Consider the following 22,543-nt stretch of genomic DNA (forward strand, 5'->3'; position numbering starts at 1 on the left):
GGAACCTCCCTACGAAGTAGCTTCTTCACTGGGAAGGCATTCCTCCATCAGGCAGTCTAGATCCTGGCACACTGAAACACGTCTAGGCCCTAATTTTGGTTTTGGGGTTTCGGTGATTAATAAACACATATGCTTGTGACTAATGTATATTTTGCGGCGGATCCAATCACACCAAGTTAAGCTACTACGTCTCGGCCACATGGATCTCTTGGTTTATGAACGTTATTGAGGATAGGGGCCTGCGGCTGCGCAAGAGGGTCAAATTAAAGGTGATGGCTGTGTCACTCTTGAAGCGGACGGTAAAGTAAAATTTGCCTCTAAGGACACACGCCCTTATAATGTGAACTATAAGATTTGCTCTGAGATTCGTGCCCAACAGGAGAGAGACAATTGAAAATGGTCTCTTTCCTACTGGACACAAATTATGTGGTTCATATTGTGAGGACATGTGCCCTTAGGGGCAAAGAAACTGTGTTTCGTGATGTAGCCATATCCTTGGTTCTAGATTCGTATTATGGAGATTTGGTCACAAATTCGCACGGCAAAATAATCAATATTTTACTTTAACAAATTAATTTGGTAAGACATTCTCCCGTAATATTGTGGCTTCTATTTATATATATAATATATAAAAAACAATCCAAGAGAAAAGAGTCTCTTTCAAACGTTTGTCTACTTGTGCCCATCTATTTTTATCTACTACTCCTACTTTGTTGATTGTGAGAGACAAGCGAAATGTGCTGAGCCGCTGGCGCACCATGCGTTGGTGAAGGTTAGAGGTGAGGAAGAGCTCCATGCGTGGAGAAACTAGGATAGGAGGAAGAAGAAACACCGCAACAGATAATCAACAATTGTCCCCACAAAACGCTCGGCCTTGTATAGCCGGCCCTTGTCTCTGCGTTTTCTCCCTTGGGCTCCCACGTCCGTCCGCCTAACAAGCCGCCATTCTCGCCTCCATCAGGGAAGAGAAAGCAGAGACTCGCCTCTCTTCTCACGGCCGCCGGACGCAAGATCTTCTGACCTTCTAAGAGAGGTATGGCCTAATCGATTGGTTTATTTGATCCGTCATTGCCCTGGTTGAATCTTCAAGGCGTTCATTTATCGACCACAGGGTTGGATATGCGAATCTGCTTGTTTTATTAGTCACCAATGCATGCCGAATATGTATGTTCATCGTTGGCTCGAACGTGGGGATCATGTGACCCAATCAAATATTGGAATTAATCTTGTATATGTGCTTGGGTCAGCTGCATGCATATGCCCATTTGCATGTAAGAGCTAGTGATGATGATAGGGTTGAGTTGTGTTGTTCTACTGATGTCTAAATTGTGTATTTAAGAATTCATGGACTGGCGTGCTTTGTTAGATCCTGTGAAAAAAATATGAAGGGTCTGATTGGTTAGTGGCCGAAATTTGGTTGTCAAAACTTAGGCAAGTCAAGATTTTGACAGCCATTTGGTTTGGTACCAAAATTTGCCAATATCTCACAATTGACATGCCAAATCTATGCAAAATCTGGACCAATGATCGTCGGGCGAGACACGGGCTGCAAGCACAACCTGAGTGTTTCTTGTGCGACCAGGCGAATAAGTCCATTGATCACATACTGACGACCTGCCTTTTCACCAGAGAGATATGGTTCCTCATCCTTTCAAGTCTGGCAAATAGTCACCACCGGTGTAGCAGACAGTCATTGCATGGTGGAGGCGCATCCGGGCCCTGTGGCATGGGCCGGCGAGGAAGGGCGCAGACTCACTGTTCGTCCTCGTCTCTTGGCATATCTGGAAGGAGCGGAATGCGCGTTGCTTTCGGGCGACCGCGCTCACCGTACTCGAACTACTGGCTGTGATCAAAGTAGACGCCGAACAGTGGATCAGCGCGGGCGCAAAAAACTTAGGAGTGCTTGGCTCGGGGGGGGGGGGGGGGGGGTAGCTTCGCTATCCACCGAGGATGGTTTCAGTCTGCCGTGTTTTCTTTCGATTCTTGCTACGGCAGGTGAACTCGTTTTGCATTGTATTGTTCGAACCTCCTTTTTCTTCTAATATAATGATACACAATCCTCTTGCGTATTCGAGAAAAAAAATCTATGCAAAATATTTTCGTTCAAGTTTTGATAACTTTTCTTGCCAAATTTTGGGCATGACAAATTTTAGTAGCCAACCAATCAGGCTCAAATTCAGTAGCCAAGAAGTTGTGGAATGGCAAAAAAATCACATGTCCACCTTTTGCTACAGTTAGCATGCTGAAAAATTTAATATCCAAGGAAATTGTTATGAAAATGCTACGGATAGATGAATTAGCAGAGAAAGACCTCAGATGGCCGCCCTTCCTCGTGAACTATCTTAGCATTTCCTCTTGCTTGCTTACAATAAATACTAGGTTCTCTCTTTCAGAGAGATAATTTACTTGATCCTGAAGTAACATTCTAACAGAATCAATTTATTTTATTTCTTTCCTAAACCTCTAGGGGCATGACAACCCTCGAGTGTTGCATCAATAAAAAGACCTTCTTATACAGGTTCGGAAACCGCCAAACCACTGTGCTAATAAAACATAGCGGTACGACCCATGTAGCCTATGTAAGAATGATTATACCTATGCTTTGCTATAGAATATACGAGGTGATTTTTTTTAACTCTAGCCTATAAATTTGTTCACACAAAATGTTGACTATAGAATCTGCGGAGTGCTACTCAAGAGCAACATCGGTGTGGGGTGTCATAGGTAGGGTTGGGTATCGATCCAGCTCGACTTGTTGTAGCTTGGTTTGTTATGGCTCGGCTCGGTTTGTTATACTAACGAGCTAGAAGCTCAACTTGGCTTGGCTCGCTTGGCAGCTTAAGCTGGCTCGTTTGGCTCGCACGCTAACTTAATTTTTTTTCTTTCTATTGAGATTATTCATCTAGCAAAAGACAAAGTTTGGAAAAAGCAAAATAAATAAGAAGATAAGATAATTTGATGCTAGTTTTGGGGAAATTAAGAAAAGAAAACAAAAGCTAATGCTTGTTGCTGTGTGTTTGGCTTGCAAAGGAGTAAGCAAAGCTACGATTGCATGGCTCTACTTCCTCCGTCCCAAAAAGAGTGTCGTTTTGGGTTTTCGTGTCACAACTTTGACTCAATTTGTAGAAAATGTGTGCAATATTTATATCTCTAAATAAATTTGTTAAAAAACTAGACTTAAAGATCTTTTCAATGATACTAATTATGTACTATAAATATTAATATTTTTTACTATATATTTAGTTAAAGTTATTTTTCGGAAAGCGTAAACGACACTTATTTTGGGACGGAGGGAGTAGCGAGTAGTAGGCACCTAGCGACTTATGCGTGTGCTGCGTGTGGCGGCTCAAGAGTGGAACATCCAAGCATGCATACATTTACGGCTACGCCTGCATAGAATGGCGGATGAGGGAAGGCTAGGTCCTAGGGGTGGGAGCATTGGAGTTGGGGGTTAGGATTTTATCATATTAGCTAATGCACCACGATATTGATATATATGGCTGATTTAAGTTGTTGTCGTCTGATTTACCATGGCTCCTTTTAGCTCGCGAGCTAGATTGAGCAGCTAAAGTGTTGGCTCGGCCCATTTAAAAATTGGAACAAGCTGAGCTCGAGCGGAGCCACTAATAAGTGAGTCGAATAAGCTAGTGATTACAAGTTTTTCGTCTAGGCCTAGCCATAGGATGTTAGGAAGCACCACCTTGACTGGGTGCTTTGTTTGAGCTCTTAATGCTACAAATAAAATATTATTTTTTATATTCATCTTATTTATTTCTTTAGAAAAAGTTATCCGGACTTTATAGATTGGGTCTCTTTTTTGTTTAGACTATGAGTTCATACGTTGGAGCAAATTTATCGATAACACTACCTATTGACGTGTCTTGCTTAGCAATTTCTAGAAAACTTATATGCTGCAGCTGCTCTAACCAGCTCAGGTAGAGGCACTTTCGCCAACTAGGAGTGACATACCCGTGTTGTTTCATGGACAATCAAATTATTTTTCTTGCAATTTAGTAAAATATCGTATGGCTATGATGATTTTCTTCATGCAATGATGCTATTGCATATAGTCCAGCATACTTGATGTCCATTGCGAATTCGATTCAATATAAATATATAAGTGGACTCAAACTATATATATATATATATATATATATATATATATATAAGTGACTATCAATTTGCATTCCAGTGCCACTGAAGTATTGAACATAAATAATTGAACTCAAACTTTCATACTTAACTGACGAGCTTTGTTACCGTGCTTGGGAGGAAAAGATGGTTCCTCTCTACGTAATTATTCTCCGCTGTTGATGATGCAAATAAATAATTACTAATTAATTATACTTAGGGTATTTTAGTATTTTGACTTCGGCCATCTAATAAGGCGGGCCTGTTTCAATGCACTGTTTCTAAAACAAATCCGCTGACAGGGCATCAATGAAACGAATAATAAAACAACCTCCACAATGTATGAGTTTCACCTTGACGTTTTCTAGGTTGGGCAAAGCATTTAATTACTGCAAAATGATTGGATCACATGCAAGATGGTGAAACGATTTAGCCCTCAGTGGGGATTTCATCCCGTTTCACAGCATGGGAAACAACGCCCGCGGAGTTTCACCATGGTGAAACTACTTCCTTTTCTCTCCTCTTCGTTTCATACAAAAAGTACAGTTTACTGACATGACGCTCTAATAAATATACATGATCCTGATGAAACCCATTGACTCTGGCCTAACAAAATAAAATAGTAGTTAGTTGTTTTCTTCAAAACACGCCATATGCCCCCTCGCGCTTTTGCCCAATCGCCGCCGCCGCTTGCCTGCTCGGTAAAGGTCGCGATTGCTTGCCTTCCCGGAGCTCGTCGGTGGGCGCCTGCTGCCCTCGTCGCTGGCGCCTGCCTGCCCGCCCGCAGTCTATTGCGCCCACACCACATGCCCAGAGTTGGCGGCGCCCACCTGAGCGAGGTCGCTGGCAGGCATGGGAGGCAACCGCGAGAGGCCGATGCACTACCCAGGGTCGGTGTGGCTGCGGAGGGGGATTGACGGCCGCCGCCGCAGCCGAGAAGGCAACGATTCCATCGCCAGTGAATCCCGTAGGTCGAGTGTTGTTTGGTTTCGGTGGAATTAGATAAACCATGTAAGTACATTTATGCCCTTTAAAATAAATTTGTAACTAGTTCCTGGTCCACTAATATAATTTATGGTTCTGGTCCAATACTTAAGTTTTTCAGTTGTTTTTTCCTACTTTTTTTTTACCATTAGATCTTGCTGGATGAATGGCTGTTATTTTTTTTAGCACTGTAAAATTTCTCTTAACTGACAGTTAATTTACATTCCCAGACATACCAATTGTAATCGTCTAGAAGCTTGACAAACCAACTGTAAAGAAAGTATTTATTGTTAGCATGCTGTACGTACATGTGTTGCCTTCTGTCTGGTATTCCTGTTGCAAACATGCTCCTATTTCATCAGTACTGCCATAAGTGGCTGATTGTTAAAATAACATATCGGGCTCATGGTATATATGTGCAAACCGGTAGATTGTCAGGACAAAAATTTGGTGGGAATCATGTGAATTAATCCTATGTTTCGGGAATTGCAACCTTGTTTCATCATGGCACCTTTTCTTCCACCTTTTGTTACAATTTGCCTTTTTCTGTTATTGCCAAATGATTTGTCGTCAACTTCTATTTCTGAAAAATGAAAAAAAATACGTTCCTATGATGTATTAATAATGTCATATCAAAAGCTTCATTATTTCCTTTTTATTTCTTGTGTTTGCAGTTGTGGATGAAAAGAGCTGACAGTAGGATGTTGACTTGTAGCTGTTTAGATGACACCGGATGAAAATGTAAGGCTATAACATTGACTACTAATATATGACATTTTGTTTCACTTTCTTATCAATCATACATGTGGCAAGACTTTTATGATACCACATTTGTGTTTCATTTTCTGAAGGCCCTTATTACTCTAAAGAAAGGTAGCAAGCTTATCAAGTATAGCCGGAAAGGAAAACCCAAGATCCGTTCTTTCAGACTTTCTGGTGTAAGTTCATAGACTCGTTCCTTCGATCTTGAAATGATTTTGTTCGACTTGTGGAATATAGCTTATTCTCAAACAGAATTACGTGAGAAGCTCTGAAGTGAAACATGGTGAAAGGAAAATAACAAAAGAAGGAAACTAATAGCTAAAAGCAAAGATGTGCCTATATTAGTAATTTCGTATAGATGCCAAAGTCTATATAGGCTGTCAATGGAGGAGTAAAGTGCTTAATATGTGCCTTTTGTTCAATGTACACACCTTTTGCAATATGGATGGATAGGAATAATCTTCACATGCAGACATTGGCATTCACTTTATGAAATTTGTATATCTGATTACCAATATATTTGGCATTCACTTTATGAAATTTGTATGTCCAAAATCTGATTACCAGTATATTTGTGGGAATATATATGCTGAGTAATATGCATATATGCGAATTGCCTGACATGGGGATGGTGTGTTTGATACTGTTTGCTTCACACTCCTTGTTACAGGACGAAACGACATTAATTTGGTATTCTCACAAAAAGGAAAAGTTTCTCAGACTATCCTCTGTCTCTAAAGTCATACCTGGACAAAGAACTGTAAGTTTACTATTATCTGAGTTAAATAGACGCGATATTGCAGTTTAGCTAACATTTTCCTTTGGGAGGAAATTTAAGTCTAAGTTCTACCATGTCCAATGTTCTTACATGTTTATCTCTTGATTAGGCTGTTTTTAGGAGGTTTTTACGCCCTGAGAAGGACTATCTATCATTTTCACTCATATACAAGAACGGTCAACGTTCCCTTGATCTGGTAAAGATAAATTTGTGAGCTTCTAACCATTAACCAATACTAAATAGATTAAAGCGATGATAGAATAATATAATGATGACAGTTATAGCGTTGATTTCTTTCTTTCTATATAGGTTTGCAAGGATCAAGTTGAAGTTGAAGTTTGGTTTTCAGCACTCGAGGGGTTAATAAATTCGTGCCATAGAAATTCTTCAGTTGACGAGCACAAGGATAGAGTATCATTTTCTGATGTGAGTTTGTGTTCCTAAACCTCCTTTTCCGGGCGTGTGGTTTTTTTTCTATGTCAATTTGATGTTCTGATGCAAAATGAGAATATGTTAAGAACGGTAGGATTGCTTTTTATACATCATTATGCATGCACTTAATATTATTGTAGTGTTTGATTTCCCCTAGTTACAATTGGAGATTATTTTTACTGAAACAAAATACATACTTGCATGAAGCTTAAAGTTTGAGATAGATAGTCAGCTCTATGTTTGTGCCTTGAATTTTCCTGTGAAGAATGAGCATCCATACTTTGACGTTTCAACCCTGTAGCCAGTGGCGAAGCTAGAGCAAATTAGAGGGAGGTGCACTTAGCTTGTGGGTGCATAGAAATCTTCCGTGGGGGGTGCATATATGGTGAAATTTTGGACCTAATCACTGTTTTTACAATTTTTGAGGGGGTGCATTTGCCCCTGCCTGTAGCTATCCATCCCAGCCCTGTTCTTACTTCTTATGAGCTTGAAATTTGTATTTATCTTTATTTGATTTATGAAATGCAGTATATTGTGATCTAATTTGTGGTTTTGCTTTCCAGGATGCATCATATTATCAAGATAGTCACTCATATGATTCAACAGTAGATATTGCTTCAAGTATTTCACGTAGTTTTAACACAGCAGGTTATTGCGGAGGCAGTTCTTTTAGTTTCAGAAGATCAGATGCTGGATCTGATCGTGCAAATATGATAAGAACTAGTGGTGCAGATAGTACTCGACTTAGTATTTCCAGTGCCGCCCCTAGCTCTTCTAGTCAGGGTTCTGGAACAGATGACATAGAATCCCTTGGTGATGTTTATGTATGGGGTGAAGTTTGGACTGATGCGGCCCCATCAGATGGACACACAACATCGTCATGCTCAAAAGTAGACGTTTTGATCCCCAAACCTTTAGAATCAGATGTTGTCTTAGATGTTAATCAGATAGTATGTGGTTCAAGGCATATTGCCCTCACTACTAGGCAAGGGGAGGTGTTTACATGGGGTGAGGAACTTGGTGGGCGCCTTGGTCATGGAACTGATACAGATATTAGTCGTCCCAAGCTTGTCGAGTCAATATCCGTGACCATTGTTGATTTTATTTCATGTGGAGAGTTCCATACTTGTGCTATATCTGCTTCTGGTGATCTGTTCAATTGGGGGGATGGTTCTTACCATGCTGGATTGCTTGGATACGACACTGGGGCTAGCCATTGGCTTCCAAAACGTGTCTCAGGGCCCTTAGAGGGACTTCAGGTACTATTTGTTGCATGTGGCTCATGGCATTCAGCTCTGATCACGTCAACTGGAAGACTCTACACATTTGGTGATGGAACATTTGGTGCTCTTGGGCATGGAAATCGTGAAAGCTCCGCGTATCCAAAAGAAGTGGAAGCCTTGAATGGATTTAGAACTATCAAAGTTGCATGCGGAGTCTGGCATTCTGCAGCAATTGTGGAGGCCACTGTTCAGACAGGCATGAATATGGTGTCTAAGAAGCTGTATACCTGGGGTGATGGAGATAAGAATCGTTTAGGCCAAGGGGACAAAGAAGCTAGGTTGATTCCTACTTGTGTTCAAGCTCTTCTTGAGCACAATTTTCATCAGCTGGCCTGTGGACAAAACATGACTGTTGCCCTTGCTACATCTGGTCATGTGTATACCATGGGTAGTTCTGACAATGGTCAGCTCGGAAATCCAAAATCTGATGGTAAACAACCTTGCTTGGTCAAAGATAAACTAGCTCACGAGTTGGTTGAAGAGATCTCATGTGGAGCGGCCCATGTTGCAGTTCTGACATCAAGAAGCGAAGTCTACACATGGGGAATGGGTGCCAATGGAAGACTTGGTCATGGTGATCTCAATGACAAAAAGGCACCAACTATTGTCGAAGCACTTAAAGATCGGCATGTCAAAAGTATATCATGCGGTTCAAACTTCACTACATGTATTTGCATACATAAATGGGTGTCAGGAGCAGATCAGTCTGTTTGCACAGGTTGTAGGCAGGCATTTGGTTTCACGAGAAAGAGACATAATTGCTACAACTGTGGGCTAGTACACTGCCATGCTTGCAGTTCAAGAAAAGTGCTCAAGGCTGCTCTGGCACCAACTCCTGGCAAACCGCATCGTGTATGTGATTCATGTTTCCTAAAATTGAAGAATGCAGATACCACCACCAGCAATGCTAACAGAAGAAATGCTGCTACTCGTCGCTCTATTGATAGTAGAGAGAAACCAGAAATAAGGCCTCCTAGGCTTGTGGCAACACCATCAGCGGAGCCAGTCAAGTATATGGAGGTAAAAGTAGCTAAGAATGATATGAAATCTGCAGATTCGATTATGAAGGCATCTCAGGCTTCAGCTCTACTACAGTTCAAAGATCTTGGTTTTGCTGCCCAATTTGGTGGGCTTCAACCTATGGGAATGTCACCATCGGTAGCTATCTCGCCTGCAATACCGTCATTTTCTGTGGCACCTCCATCTGCATACACAAAGAAAGCAAAATCACCTCCCGCTTCTGCTATTCCGCAGAGCTGTAAAGTTGATGTTGATCACTTGCAGAAGTCAAATGACTTGCTGAATCAAGAACTTCTGAGATTGCAATCTCAGGCAAGTACAATGTTGTATTGTACTTTCTAATTTGTCATGTTTAGCTGCTTTGTCAAAGTATTATGTTTTCAACAGGTTGATATTTTGACAAAAAAGTACACAAGCCACTGTATTATACTTCATATATAATTCATTATGGTTAGCTGCTTTGTTGAAGTATTATCTTTTCAACAGGTTGAGGATTTGAAACAAAAGTGCGAAGCACAACACGAGCAACTTCAGAAATCAGATAAAAAAGCTAAGTCAGTTGCTTCTATGGCCACTGAAGAATCCTCAAAACGTAATGCTGCAGTAGAGTTTGTCAAATTTCTTGATCATGAGGTACTGTAAAGACTTGCATGCACTTCTGAAAGCTTGTGTTTCATATCCTTGATATTATGAATTTACATGATAGGGTTTAACCTGAAAGCTAGTATCCATTCATGAAATTCTTTTTTTAGTAAGTTGATATGAATTTAAAATGTCATTCTGGTTTGATGATTTGATCTATCAATGGGTTTATGTGGCTCGTGTACACACATTAATCTACCACTCTTTTGCAGCTCAAGGGTATTGTGGATAAACTGCCCGTCGATGCTGCCGATAGCATGAAAGCTTTGCAAATGAAGACACAGTCTCTCTTGAGGGAACAATCAGGTCACCCATCAGAACTCATGAATCCAATGGAACGTGATCATCTTCACCTGTCCAGTGGTGGAAGTGGAAGATATGATTTGGTCACTCATAAGTCAGGAGGTGTAGGTTACCTGACAATGTCTCAAGATGGCAGTTCTGCTAGTGGCTCAGCCATTTCCATCACAAGTGAGTCCCCATCCCATCGTTTCATGGAAAATAGTGCAAAGGCCCATGGTGATTTTGCCCCAAAGCATGGTACCCATGGAGAGGTGCAGTTAATTGAGCAGTTTGAACCTGGCGTATACGTGACACTTATCCAGCTGAAGGATGGTACCAAAGTATTCAAGAGGGTCCGATTTAGGTACCATTTCTCCCTTTCAATGGAGTAAAAATTTCTAAACTTGAAATTACTATGGTTTTACCTTAACTTTCACTATAGACTGAAACTTGTCTGTTCGGACAGCAAGAGGAGATTTGCAGAGAATCAGGCTGAAGAATGGTGGAGGGAAAACCAAGAGCGGGTCTTCAAGAAATACAGCCATCCAACTCATGCACCACATGGAAACACAACATCTTCCCACGAGGAAGAACATCATTCATGACCTCCAAATCAGGTCCACACTGGTCATCGAGGATGCGTTACATGATGAGACACTGCAAAATAGAATTTTGACAGGAAACTCTGCTCTCTGCTCAGGAGATTTGCTTGGAGGAGGGTATCATGTAGGAGCTTTATCACGTGAAATAGGGTAACATAGGACCTACTATTGTTTTGTTCATTATTTTCTTGTAAATTGTAGATTACTATTGCTCTCTTTTGTCCTTTTTACCCTGTTGAAACCCCCTACTGACAAAGGTATTCATGTCCAAAGCCAATTATGTTGAGCGTTCACCTGATTTGCTCTAGGCAATTAGTCTTTTGAATTACGACTGACCGGTTGTTGGTGTTATGACATCTTTGGTTCAGATATTAGATTTAAAATGCTTTAATTATCTGAAAAAAATAATTTTTGAATGAAGTTGTCATTGACTGTTACAAATAGTTGTTTCAATTTACATGAAGTTAAGGTTAAGAAAGTCAAAAAAAGGAGTTACGGTTAAGAAAGGCGAAAGGCAAGCCATATATTTGTATATTTGTGGATGTTCTGAATCGTGATGTGCATGGACTCAGATTCAGATGGGCAGACCACAACATACACCAACGAAGGTTTTATAGCTACAAGTTGTAAAACCTTGTTGGAGGAGGATAGACCACCTCAGCTGGGCCTAGGTCTCATGTTGTGGGTGGGCAATGGGTGAGAATGAGAAACGATAGTCCGAAGGAATAAAGAACAAGGGTGGAAGTGAGGAAGATAGGTTGGAGCGAGGGACATCATAATGAGAAATGAATGAAAGGAGAAAAAAAGTTGAAAATAAGGGACATACAGATGGGTAGAGACAGTGATCATGGATGAAAGAAATTTGCTCTCTTTAATATTATACTAGCAAACATGCCGTTGCAAGTACATCTTGCATTGCAATGGGACATAAAACTTGGGAGAGTGTGATAACAGATGATAAATGAGCTATCTATCTTTGTTGGATCTAATTGGGCTTGGCCCAACTTTATTTTAACTAAATCAAACAAATTTCTAGGCTCATAATGAACTCTAGGTGCAATAAAGGATTAATCATATGAGAAACAAACTAAAGATTGATCCAGATGACTATTGGGTGCATATGTTATGGTGAGAATTCCTTATGAGCCACTGTAAAAGATCACAATTCCTTGTGTGAGCCCAGTGGCGGATTTAGAATTTTAATCATGGGGGGTACAGATAAAAATGATATAGTTCATCAATAAGGACATAATATAATTAGATTACTAAACGATGATAAAATAGTTGTGAATGTAGAATGTTGAGGTTGTGGTATGGGCTGAGCAGACTAGTAATTGTATATAACAATGTGTTATAATGTTCATGTTATTAAAGGGTATATATACTAGATGTTTTTCAAGAAATTTTGGGGGGACAGCTGTACCCCCATGCTACTACTGTAGATCCACCCCTGTGTGAGCCACTAAAAAAGTTCAACGGACTTTAGCACCACTACTCCAAATTTTTTTTTGCCCTCCAGGCCACTGTCGTTAGATTAGGCTCTAATAGTATCAATCCGTGGGTGTGAAAAGTTAAAAATACCCTTAGGTGTAAATATGCTGTTGATTTTTTTTGAGCATCTTAATGACTTTAAGTGGAAAAACTCAAAACTTAAAGTTGTAGATCTCGTCGGGATCTATAATTTCATATAACAATTATTTTCAATCAATATCGCAAAAAGATATGTTTTCTCTAAGATATATATTAACCATATCAAAACATATCTTTTTTTGCAAAATTAAATGAAAATAATTTTTATATGAAAATTGTAGATCTCGACAAGATCTATAACTTTCTAGTTTTGAATTTTTTCATTTGAAGTTGTTAAGTTGCTCAAAAAAATAAATAGCATATTTACGTCTAAGGGTATTTTTGACTTTTCACACTCACGGTTTGATACTATTAGAGTAGGAGCGAGGGATGAAACAAGAGGTGGGAAATGAAGGAAAAGAGTAGCAGACTAAATGGATGAGAGTGAAGGATGAATGAGAAATTTGTGGTTTTGAATATTATACTAGTAAATATGCTCTTATATTGTAATAATAATGCTCGTGTCGATGATAATAAGCTACCTATATTTTATTAGATTTTATCGGGCTTAATTAGCCCAACCTGCATGCTCATGTCCATAATAAATGCTAACGCAATAAAAAAGTAATCATGTGTGGAAAATTGATAGAAGATTGACTCAACTTAAATGAGTATCTATTGTGTGCATCTATTATTCTATTGTGAGTTTTCAAAAAGCGGAAGACAAACCACACTCCCACACACATGCTGCGAGACGTATGGGATTAGGTGGCTAGGTCATGGCATGGGTGGTGCGACACCAATGAAGTTTTGTAGCTTTAAATTCAAAGCAACAATAGTGAGAATCGTTTTGCAGCTCCAAACTCGAAACTGGAAGGGTGAGAGTGAGGGACGATAGACCAAGTAACCTAAGAGGAGTGAAGGACGAACATATGAGGATAGAGTGAGAGATAGGAAAGAAATTTACTGCTTTTAATGTTTGCAATCATATAGACTATAGCCCTGCCATTGATAATGAGTTAGCTACTTTCGTTGGATTGAATTGGACTTTGCCCAAATTTATTTCAACTAATAAATTAACTAATTTTTGATAACCTTAATAAATGTAGGTGCAATAGATGGTTATATGTAAGGAAAAAATGACTAGAGATCGACTCAACATTAATGTGTGCCACTATTGTGAGTTAAGGTGGAAGGTGAGACACATGCTTACTTAGCGTAAACGTATGCAACTACGGTGAAGTTAATAAAAATGGAAGATGAGACACATGCTCACGTCGCATCGTGGGCTCGAGCTTAGGAGGTCGGCCATAACATGAGTGATGTAGTGTTTGGGGAAGATTTTGTAGCTCCAAACTATAACATATGCTTTGTTAGAGGATGATGATACAATCTACGAAGCCTCGAACTCTTGCCATGAGCAGCCTAAAGTAAGCGGAAAGAGAATATGTCACCGTGTAAGGATGGGGTGGGGGTTCAAGGGTTTTCTTGGCCAGAAGCGAAGCTGAAACAGAATTTATGGTGGTGCACACAAGCATAGCCTTATAGTAACACCACCATTTGAGAGCTTATTAGCATGGTGAAAATAGGTTACTTAATGCTACACTATTTTTCTACTATGGTGCCCGTGCACCACTATAGATGAATGTGGCTTCGCCGGAGAAAGTCTTCTTCTTATTAGAAATGCTGTGGGGGCAGTCATAACCTCTTCAGATCAAGTTTTCTTTTTCAAGATTTCGGTATTACAACACTTCACGTAGGGGAGGATAGCTAGCATATAGATGCATATTGTGTACAGCATATATATATAGATGCATATTCTGTTTGCATCATATAGATATACAATATATAGCACTAATATAATAATAATGCGTGCATCAGTTTTTCCTCTCGATGACCTGCACCTTGACACCATACTTGAAGTTGACCAAAATGGAGTACTGGAACTGCAGGGGAAACTCCATCCTGGGCGAGTGCCTGAAGATGTAGTTGCGGTAGAGGTGGATGACGACTAGCTTCAGCTGCTGCATGGCAAACTTCTGGCCGATGCATGCCCGGGGGCCGATGCCGAAGGGGATGAACGCGTAGGGATGCCTTCGCTTGCACTCCTCACTCTCCGGGTCGAAACGCTCCGGCCGGAATACGTCCGGGTCTGGAAAGTCCTTGGGATCTTTCGCTAGCACGCCGGGCGCCAGCCACACCCATGTGCCCTGCAGTGAGGGTGTAATTTGTTATCAGTGAAAGTTTTTTTTTTCTTATGGAAGCTGCTACTAGCACGCTGCCCACAGAACCGAAGATGATGATGTCTCTTACCTTGGGCAGGAGGTACCCTCCAACCTCAACATCCTCGGATGCTTGCCTTGCAACCAGTGGAGATGCAGTGTAGAATCTCATTGTTTCCTTCACAACCTAAAAAATGATAAAAATAAATGAGTACACACAGACATTGCTTTTAATTTTAGTATTGAAAAAAACTTTTTAGAATTTATGCTACTAATATAGATATCTCAAACATTTCAATTAAATTGAAGATCTATCTAAAAATAACAATGTATATAAATCATATTTCATGAATAGACGTATTTTAAAAACATATATATGTGTATTTTTGTGGTAAATATTTTCATAATAGCAGTAATTTAGATATAGAGTTGAGGCGATGATTTATTTTTTTGATAGTGCCAAAAGTGCTAATTTAGATGCAAATTTAACATAAATTATCTATCATAATGACAAGTAGGCAATTAGATATTACTTTAGAGTTATTTTAGATTATGTTTGGTAATGTCATAGATGTTTATTGCTATGACAGGAATAGCCATTTTCATCCTGCATCATGCACAACACTCAAGATGTCGAATTTGCTATATCAAAAATTATTCTTCTATAAATAAGTCAACTAAAATATTATAAATTATCAACTACAGTATAGAGTTTGACTTCAATATGTGTTAGAATAGATGATGCGACGTTTATATAAATAAATCTCCATGTCATAAGTCGTTAGTTGACCATGCAACAAGGTACAAGTTTCGTAATAACACATGAGCACGTTTCGTAATTTAGAGGTGGGTAAATTAGATACAAATTTAGAGGTATTTTAATTTATGAAAGAGGTATATAACTTAGATATAAATGGATTTAATTTACATATTTTTGATTATGAGAGATGTGGATATATCTTTTTTATAAGGCAGATTATATCTAATAATTGTTATTAGCGATGATGATTATAATCTACCAAATGAAAGAACATATATTTATAATTAATTTGAAAATTCTAGATTTATATATTTTTTTCTTCTATGTCTTGTGAGACTGAGATAGTAACAATAAGATATTATTCCATCCGAACTATTTTATACGGCATTTTTGGGCAAGTTAAGTGTTAAATTTTATAATCTTCAACCAATAATTTAGCTAACAACTTTAACTATTAAAATATAAAACTTGATACTAATAGATTTATAATCAAATGTACTATCCAATAAATATAAGTCTATGATCATAAATATTATAATATATAAACAAATAATCAAAGTGTAATTAGGAGACCGTGTCATGCCTTTAAATTAGACCTCTGGTCTTTTAAATTGGTAACGATTTTCTACCTAATAAATTATCTAATTTAGTGAGTTCTAGACTTTTTTCGTAAGGTTTTTAGGAAAGAGGAGAAGCTCAGAAGCATGGAAGCAGCAGGCTTACCTGTTCAACGTAGGGAAACTTTGTCTCAAGGTCGTCGGAGCTGGGCACCACGTCCTTGGGCCCAAAAGCGTCGATCTCCCGAAGCAGCTTCTCCTCCACCTCCGGGTGCATCGCGACGAGGTAGACCAGGCTGGAGAGCGTGAACGACATGGTGACAGACCCGGCGAGCAGGTGCTCGTACGTGAGCGCGCTCACGTAGTCCGGAGTGAGCAGCTTCTTCATGGCCTCCGTGCTCTCTCTGGCGTTGAGCAACACGGACAGGAAGTTCTTCTGCTGGCCCCTGTCCGCCTGCGCCGCCCGCTCCGCCACAATCTCGTCAAGGAGGCCGCTCATGTCCGAGTTGGCCTCTTCCAGGCGCCGGTCGGCGGAGCCTGGCACGCGCAGCATGAGCTGCCGCACGGGCTCCTGGAGGAACGGCACGAACTGGCCGAGCACGATGGACAGCGGGCCAGACAGGTCCATCTTGAGCGACGTCGTGGCGCGGAAGTGCTTCCGGATGAAGTCGGTGGCCGGGTCGTCGACGCTCTGATTGGCATTGGCGCCGCCGTGGGCGGGTTGCTGCTGCGCCGCCGGCGAGGTGGCGGCGGTGGTGTCGTCCTTGGTGAGGCCGAAGTCGACGCCGAAGGCGACCTGGCCGATGGTGTCATTGAAGAGCTTTAAGGAGAGGTCCGAGAAGGTGATCTCCTCGCCGGGGTGGAGGAGACGCCCCGCCCGCTCGACGTATGGTTGGATGGCCGGGATGAGGCTTGCCACGTGCGACGGCTGGTAGATGGTGAGGATGACGTTCCTCATGGATTGCCATCTCGAGTCCCTGCGCGCGCGAAGCATGCAAATGGAAATGGTTAGACAAATTAAGCTCACCAACTCAAACTTGTTTATCTGGAGACCAATTTGCTTAAGACAAATTTCTATGGATATCGATGTAACTTTTTTTTTCTTTTTTGCTTCAAAGCTCTCTACTCATGAAACTTAATTAACTGAAAGAAAGACATGCGGCTGGTGCTATTTTTCTTTTATAAAAGCTAAGCAATAGTTGGAATCGCTAGCTTCTGCAAAATAGCGATTTTTATTGATTTAATTCGTTGAAGCGCAATATGGTCATTGCGCATGCCCTCTCTCCTCGACCCCCACCTCGCGCTCCCTCCCCTTGACGGCCTCGTCACTCAACTCGTTGTCGCCCTCAACAGATCGACGCCGCAGCTCTACTTTCTCCCTCCCTCTAGCCGTCACCGCCTCCGCCCTGGTACAGCGTCGCGTCGGAGGCCCTGCTTCATTGCTGCCTCACCCTCGCCGTCGCATGGCCTGCCTTGGCCCGGCCCTCGTGCAGCGCCTCCGCCGCTGGCCTACCCTCCCCCGAATGAGGCCCTGGATTATGCCCTAAAAAATTTATTCTTCAAAGATTGAAGTATGACTTATGAAATAATTTTGTTGTGTACACACTGTCATACTGCCACTGAACAATTTAGTAGCAGTGTACTAAACTACTAATGCCTTACAATTTGATTGCAGCAAACTTTTGAGGTACTAAGAGAGTGTATCAGACTATATAGCTGAGATGTAAAGGCTCCCATGCAGTTTACTTGGATTATGCCATAAACATAAATGAGATCATGTTTTCTGCATCCTTCAAGAACAATGTTTCTCTAATTGTGTTGCATTAATACGATACAGGGTGCCTTGCGCTCAGAGTCAGGATCGGAATTGAACTTGCTTACCCTTCGGTTTAAGAACATTTCTTAAAAAAAAAACTTAAGAAGAAGATCTTCACTTTAGTACTTGAATCATACACCAAACTATGCTGCTCAAAATATTATTTTTATAATTATAAATTTACCCTTGTACCGTTCATTAAAAAAACTAAAAAAAAGAATTACCACTCCTCTATTTATAGGGTTCTAAATCAACATAATTTCGGAGGCGATGTAACGTCTATGGCCCACTAAGCATAGCGTCTCCCATCGCCTTACTCATATCGTCTTTTATCGTTTTTCATGTTCTAGGTCCACCGACTATAGGGACGCTAATTGCTTCTCATCGCCTCTCCAACTATTGTGAAATTATTCAAATGGGCTAATGACTGTCATGATATTAAACAAATAAGCTCTTGAGAGTGTTCCATTAGCTTTACCTGGTGAAGAAGAGGCCCTTGTTGTGAATAGGTGAGCCACGAATTGGAGTGGGTATGCTTCTGTTGGGGATGCTCTTGAACTTCTTGATACCCACCTCCTTGCAAAGCTCCGCGTCTGCCACCATAACCAGTGGCTGCCTACCCATGTGGAACCTAATTAAAAGGAAAAACACGACCACTTGTTAAACCAAAATGCATGGACACATACATACATACATATCCAGATTCAGGACTGCCGCTACTACGGCGCAGCAGGGGTTATTAGCTCGGGAACCTGTAGATTGGCCCGTATTCCTTCGCCAACATGCGGAACAGTCCCGGGCCGTGCTTGGCGAACAACGGCAGGTGTCCGACGAGCGGGAGCGCGACGGGCCCGGGGACCCTTCGCACGCGCCATGATGGTATGTAGAAGTAGACCGCAAAGGCGCCGGCGGCCAAGGCCGCGGCGGTGAAAAGAACCGCCGGCAAGGACGACGACGACGACTCTATCAGCAGCTGGCTCGAGATGATTTCTCCCCACCCCATCGGTACGGTGTTTCCCCTCAGTCTCGATCGGTTCGTGATTTGGCTCTTGTGCAGCTGGTGGCGACTGGCTGGTCGCACGGCTTAATAAATACGGGCGAAGCTGATCTAGATGCCCGGTGGCTCGCCGTGGGCATCCTCGCCGTCGCCTGGTTCGTCGTGTACTCGCCTTGGCATTGTCCGTTCGCCCTCGTCAGATTGGGCCTCGTGTGCCAGTAGAAATGGACTCTTGTAGCGTTGGTTGTAACGGCGCGTGGGGCAGGCTGTGCTTTTAATTAGTGTTGTATTTTACTGAATATAGTACAGACCACTCAAAGAAAAATTACTGTGGGTGTCTGGGTGTTAACTGTTAAGTATAGTGACAGTACAGCAGTCAGCAGTGCTCGCTCTGCTTGTTTAGTTCCCAAAAAATTTTGCAAAATTTTTCAGATTCCCCGTCACATCGAATCTTTAGACACATGCATGAAGTACTAAAAATAGACAAAAATAAAAACTAATTGCACAGTTTAGTCGGAATTGACGAGATAAATCTTTTGAGCCTAGTTAGTCCATGATTAGACAATATTTGTCAAATACAAACAAAAAAGCTACAGTGTCCATTTTGCAAAATATTTTGGAACTAAACAAGGCCCTAGAGCAAACTAGCGTCCAGCGGCTTTCCAAGCCGTTCTCTGGCTCGACTCCTGACGTCTTTTTTTTTTTGAAATTTAAACGGGGGGAGAGATTCCCCACCTTCTTCATTCCAAACGAACCCACCCCCTAAAAGGGGTGATAGCAGCTTAAGAGTTACAAGTGTCTAGGTGATCACACCAGGCCCGAAGGCCGTTTTGAAGTGCCATGGGGAGGCGGCTACGCCATACAACAAGGTCATCACAAACCTTAGCAAGAACAGACCGGTTACAAAAAGTCTCATTACGAAAAACATGGCCATTACGGCTATCCCAAATCCTCCACAGGATGGTTAGATAAATGAAGGGCCACAAGGAATCGTCTAGGCCAGCAGGAGTGTCAGCGCGCCAGCTCTCGTCGTCTGTAAGAGTTCCCACATGAATCATACCAATCTTGGTCCAGATCAAGCGGCTCCCACCACAGCCGAAGAAAACATGGTGTCGATCCTCTGTAGCCTGAGAACATCTCTCACAGCGTTCATTGTCGACAACGTTTTTGGCGTGCAGATTGTTCTTGGTGCTCAAACGATTTTTGAAGTATAGCCAGGCAAAGACTTTCACCTTGTTGGGCAGTTTTGTACCCCATATCCTCCTGCCATGCATATCCGCTGAGTCCCCGGAGTTATCAAGCGCGGCGTAAGCGTGTCTGGCCGTGTATGGGCGTCATGTTAGCTTCAATACACGAACATCGTCTCCTTCTCCAAGGTGGACGTCCTGCAAAGTAGAGAGTAGGCTAGCGAGCTGTTGCCTCGCAGCGTTAGTAAGCCGTGGGCGCAAACGCAAATCAAAACCACTTCTAAAGACACGCTGCACCGAAATGTTAGGCATGATAGTGTGGGAAAACAAGGCATGATGGGTGGAGAAGAGGAGTCCATCGGGAAGCCAGTGATCGAACCAAAAGGAATTGGCAGCACCGCTGTTGATTCGAACAACAGTGATGGAACGGTAGGTGTTTAGCTCATCGTTGACAATCCTCCACAGATAGCTTGTGGCACCGTTGATAGGGGTATCGAAGGAAGCAGCATTGTTAAGAATCCAATCCTTCCAGCTAGTGTGTTAGTTCTGAAAAGTTTTTAGTTTTTAGTATAATTTAATAAATATTGTTCAATTATAAATAAAATAGACTCAAAAGATTCATCTCGCGATTTACAGCTATATTTAATGCTTCATGCATATATCGCAAGATTCGATGTGACTGAGAATTTTATTTTTTTTAAGTAAGACCTGAGTTAGACGAGATGCGGACGCTGGCAGTTCAAAGATGCTTTCTGCTGGGTATCTTGTCGTTCACACCAACATGTCCCCACGATATTTGAAAGTTGCTCCCCGTATAAATAAATTAAAAGAGATGCCGAAGCTGTCAGTTCAAAGATGCGGGCTGTACTTAATCGATGCCAAATAGTTAAGCTTTATTGTTAAGAGATTGTCAGGTGCGTAGTTTGATATCATTGTTTTGCGTGAATTGTTCTATCTTATATGATTACGGGTTATGAATCTTGAACACATACATGATAAGAACGGCGCAGGGCCAGTTTGAGAAGTAAAAAACTAAAAAAAATAAAAAAAAAGGACAAAAGAAATCCTTTGCTTTTTCATATTAGATGTAGATATACATTTTGTGAGGCATAGATATAAAGCTAAACTTTTTTTATAAGGGATATTATGGTTGCGGTCACTAGTAATTCCCATGGTAATGGTTGTAGTTACTAGTAAGCCTATGCTTGTGGTGGAGGTTACTAGTGATTGAGAGACGCTTCATGACATCCATGTTCATTCTCTTTCACAAGGTGTGCTCTCCTTCAACCGCGTGGATGAGACACAACACATCCAACACCATTGTTCTTTTGTTAAGTTGTTCCCGAGTTTCCCCGTCCCAATCCTCTGCATGCACGGAGAGTGGGAGAGTAGGCCACCATAACCGTCATCCGCATACCAATACCTACTCGAATGTGCAGGCGTTTAGGTTTTTGGGGACCGTCACACAGTGGCGGAGCTCGCCTAAACTTTTAGGTGGGGCAGACCTTAGCTCTCTTAGATGGTGCCGTCAACGGGGTTCATTGTGTGATTGTGAACATGGGTATTCTTTCCTAGGCAAAACGTCAAACACCTTGCACGCATAAAAGGCATAATCAAATTTAACCAAATAGCATGCCGGTTGACATAAGATAAGAAACAAATTGTGCTAATCAATTGGAAGGAAACATCAAAGCATGCGTATAGTCTTGATTAGTTCCCAATGCCAAATTCAAACACTAGTGAGGAGAGGATGCTAAATAGAAACGCATGGAGTGGAGGCTTGCATGCATGTGTGTATCGTCTCCCTGGTTTCTGGAGTCCGTGTCTCTGTGATGGCCAGGCCTCAACGGGCGGCAGCGCACCGGGCGGCTGGCAATGGCGGCACCCGGCCAGCTGCATCTAGGGGTGGTGGGAAGTGGCGGCCACGGCACCTGATAACGAACAACGGAACAAGCGAGAGAGAGAGTGGAGGCCAGGCATTGGTGTGCAGGCTGTGTGTGTTAGCACCATCCGGCCATGCCTTGGGCGCTCGATCCTTGTTGCTTCTGCAGACGCGCCGCGCCGCCAACAGCTTCTATATATGCCTGTTGGATTCGCTGGCAGAGAGGACCTACTCGCCGGTGGTAGGTGGGGCAGCTGCCCCACCCTGCACTATGGGGAGCTCCGCCTATGGTCACCGATGACTGCTTGCTTCTTCCTAGTGACTGTCAACGCCTTCTCCTTTCTTCTTCCTCCTCAAATCATCTACTTCCCGGTGGATGTTCGAGGGATTGCACCACGAACATCATCCCACGTCGCCCACATCGATCGTGATCTGCGACATCGAGCAACACACTATGTCGACTAATACATGTGGAGCCACCGGTGCTTTGAGCATGGGTTTCTCTGCTGAGTACAATTCTATTCTTGAATTTGTTAAATTTAATATCTTTTCTGCTATGATCTATATATCATTTATGTTCATATATGCTACTAGTGCAAGTAATAATGTCACACACGTGTACATATATGTTGTCACT

At 41.8% G+C, this 22,543-nt stretch overlaps 2 protein-coding genes across 4 annotated transcripts; one reads left to right on the forward strand and one right to left on the reverse strand.

Moving 5' to 3' along the window:
- On the forward strand, positions 643-11,321 carry LOC8059145. Of its 3 annotated transcripts, XM_021457968.1 has the most exons (11): positions 4,767-4,970; positions 5,002-5,142; positions 5,790-5,856; positions 5,967-6,053; positions 6,548-6,637; positions 6,765-6,851; positions 6,965-7,081; positions 7,651-9,702; positions 9,877-10,023; positions 10,245-10,678; positions 10,781-11,321. In XM_021457968.1, the coding sequence occupies exons 3-11, from the start codon at positions 5,839-5,841 to the stop codon at positions 10,917-10,919; spliced, it is 3,171 nt and encodes a 1,056-aa protein (XP_021313643.1). In that variant the 5' UTR covers positions 4,767-4,970; positions 5,002-5,142; positions 5,790-5,838; the 3' UTR covers positions 10,920-11,321. The 3 variants fall into 3 exon arrangements, with proteins under 3 accessions (XP_002456212.1, XP_021313643.1, XP_021313644.1); XM_002456167.2 differs by lacking the exons at positions 4,767-4,970; positions 5,002-5,142 and adding an exon at positions 643-1,033; XM_021457969.1 differs by lacking the exons at positions 4,767-4,970; positions 5,002-5,142 and adding an exon at positions 5,175-5,415.
- Positions 14,189-19,214, reverse strand: LOC8059146 (cytochrome P450 711A1). The gene is made up of 5 exons (XM_002458322.2): positions 18,593-19,214; positions 18,319-18,471; positions 16,191-17,001; positions 14,799-14,894; positions 14,189-14,695 (listed from the first exon to the last, which is right to left on the reverse strand). Exons 1-5 carry the CDS (start codon positions 18,841-18,843, stop codon positions 14,363-14,365), a joined length of 1,644 nt encoding a protein of 547 aa, XP_002458367.1. The 5' UTR covers positions 18,844-19,214; the 3' UTR covers positions 14,189-14,362.

This window comes from Sorghum bicolor, chromosome 3, assembly GCF_000003195.3.
Source record: "Sorghum bicolor cultivar BTx623 chromosome 3, Sorghum_bicolor_NCBIv3, whole genome shotgun sequence".
NCBI lineage: Eukaryota > Viridiplantae > Streptophyta > Magnoliopsida > Poales > Poaceae > Sorghum > Sorghum bicolor.